At 55.5% G+C, this 2,708-nt stretch overlaps 1 protein-coding gene across 1 annotated transcript; it reads left to right on the top strand.

Moving 5' to 3' along the window:
• Positions 1 to 276: 276 nt before the first annotated feature.
• LOC134806927 (uncharacterized) lies at positions 277 to 2,358 on the top strand. Its single transcript, XM_063800422.1, has 2 exons — positions 277 to 723; positions 1,305 to 2,358. The coding sequence occupies exons 1-2, from the start codon at positions 292 to 294 to the stop codon at positions 1,845 to 1,847; spliced, it is 975 nt and encodes a 324-aa protein (XP_063656492.1). The 5' UTR covers positions 277 to 291; the 3' UTR covers positions 1,848 to 2,358.
• The last annotated feature ends 350 nt before the right edge of the window (positions 2,359 to 2,708 follow it).

Here is a 2,708-nt window from a genome sequence, read left to right as displayed (position 1 = left end):
AGTCACCAATTAAGTCTTTACTACTTAAAAGCAAAATCCACCTATGTCCTAAACACTATGCACTTTACAAGCCTCATTATATGTACTGGAGACAAAATTCAGAAATAAATATATATGTACATATATACAAATATATTTCAAATTAAAAAATACTTTTAGAGAGTGGTATGTATTACATTTAGAAATTAATAGCGAAGTAAATTATGGGATGTCATCCACGCCTGTCCCAAAGGTACCGAATTTATAAATCATCTCAGGGGCGGAGCAGGACAGGTTGAAAATAGGAATGACATGAACCCGCGCGGAACAGCTGCCGGCGCGGTGTCCAGGGCAGCACCCCGCCCGGTCCCGGCCCCTCCAGCCCTGGGCCCGACCCCTACTACGCCTCTGCCTCGACGCGAACGCGGAGCCCGAGCGCGCGTCACGCCGTGTGGGGCCGAAGAGGCTGCTACCCAGAGGCGGAGTGCGGGCTCGCGAGGGTCCCCGCCCCACTCTCGCTCCCGCCAGCACCAACGGAGTCGCGTCCCCGCCGCGCGCCGACTCGGGAGCAGCACCGCCCCCGGCACAGGAGCCTCACGCGCCTCTTACCTAACAGGAAGTTGTGTGGAAGCAGCGCGGACCCACGGCGCACCGAACGCACTCCAACGGAACCCGACGCAGACACGCGCTTTCAACCGGCGGAGACACCGGCAGGGCCAGAAACGCGCGCAGCGGCGGCCGGAGGTCGGTAAGCTCCCCACCCCTGCCCGAGGCCCCGCCCCTGCCCGAGGCCCCGCCCCTGCCCGAGGCCCCGCCCCTGCCCGAGACCCCGCCCCTGCCCGAGGCCCCGCCCCTGCCCGAGGCCCCGCCCCTGCCCGAGACCCCGCCCCTGCCTGAGGCCCCGCCCCTGCCCGAGGCCCCGCCCCTGCCCGAGACCCCGCCCCGGCCCCGCCCCTGCCCGAGGCCCCGCCCCTGCCCGGCCCCGCCTTTTTCTCTGCCTCCCCTCCCTGCACGTACGGGCCCCGCCCCTCGCGCGACGTGTTTTGTTGACCGGGAAACGGGTTCTCCGGAGCCAAGGTCCGCTCGGGTGAGTGCCCTCCGCTTTTTGTGGCCAAACCCAGCCACGCAGTCCCCTTCCTGCGGCATCCTCCACACCCGGGGCCTGCTGGTCTCCGCGGATGTCACAGGCTCGGCAACCGCCCTCCTGTCGGCGGGGAGTCCCGCGACGCCCGGAAATGCTCCGGAGCCTGTCGCTCAGCTGCCAGATCTGCGTCTGTGTCCGGTTCCGTCACTGAGGTCGCCCCTGTCCGGCCCTTCCTCCCTAGGTCTCTTCACCGTCCGCCCATCGTGTCGCGCGCCGCGTCAGGTCCCCATTCGGCATGTGGCTTGTCTTCCGTCGTCCCCACCCTCGCCCCTCTTGGCCCCTCAGGGCAGCCCTGGGATTCGGCAGACGCCAGTCCTCCCTGAGATGCTTCCCCATCCTTCCCTCCGCCAGGCCCTACGTCTCCGCAAACCCCACGCTTCGGGGTGGCCGCCTCAGACAGGACCCTGAGTCCGAGACTGGGGTAGGGGACCTGCCCGATCCTGTAACAACCCTCGTGCTTCTGCGCAATCGCCTCCCACTAGCGGTGAGTGTTGGGTGTTTACCTTCCCGGTGTCCCACTGAGAAGTGGGCTCTTCCTTGGCGGGGGCTTCTTCGTTGCCTCGCTGTGGATGTCGAGGTGGGGCAGGAGAGTGAGGAGAAAACAGAGAGGAGGGAGGTAGAGCCAACGAGCGGGAAAAGGGGAGGGAAGTTTAGATGGGAAGTGGATGGGTCTGAGGGATTTGAACATACACTGACAATGAAGGACAGTGACCTGAGCAAGTAGTAGTGGGGTAAATGGAAATAGACAAAATGGGAATCAGCAGAGATATGGAGGACAGAATACAATGAGGAGGCCTTGACCGTCAGTAGCAGAGAGGGCAACAGAAGCCTAATTCCCAAATTCCTTAGATGGTTTTCTGATTTCCAAATTAGCTTCCCTTTTAAATTTATTGTGTCAGGTTCAGCTTATGAGGCCTCAATACTTTTCAGTCTTAATTGTATATTGAAAACACTTTTTGTTTACTAAATACTTTTTACATTAATTCAGTGTGCACTCCGTAAGGATATTGATGATTTGAGTTAGTTTAGTATTCAACAGCTTCCTCCATTCCTTTATATGATCTCTGTATTTAATGGCTGTGGCATAAAGTTTCCAACTAAGTATAAGTATCAAGTTTTCTTTGTGCTGTTTTCTGCAAATATTGAAGGATGACCTGGATTGTCCTAGAACTTTGTTCCAACAGATTACATGTGTTCATAATGAATAAATTGCTCAAAGATATTTCCAAAGCTCACCTTTTATGTTTTTCAGTTCCAATAATTACATCTTTTTAAGGTTTATATTTTTTGATGACTTAATGTGATGTTCTGGAGAAGACAAATGCTTTTAATCAATATGATTGAAACCGTGAAAGACAAATCGCTGTTACTTAAGAGTGTGACATATGATCTGAAATCTTTAGGGGGCAGGGATGTTAAGGGAAAACTGCCGCTATCGTATCAAGGTCATGCCATTCCTGTGAAGCTGGTGCTGGTTACTCTCTACTGGCTTCTGTTCACCTTTCCACCGGCCCCAAGACACACACATAGTGACACAAGGCAGTGGATAGGGAAAGAGCAAGACTTGATAAAGTAAGCACAGAAC

Source organism: Pan troglodytes, chromosome 20 (genome assembly GCF_028858775.2).
Source record: "Pan troglodytes isolate AG18354 chromosome 20, NHGRI_mPanTro3-v2.0_pri, whole genome shotgun sequence".
Taxonomy (NCBI): domain Eukaryota; kingdom Metazoa; phylum Chordata; class Mammalia; order Primates; family Hominidae; genus Pan; species Pan troglodytes.
Note: the sequence above shows the minus strand (reverse complement) of the source record. Positions and strands in the feature narration are given on the sequence as shown.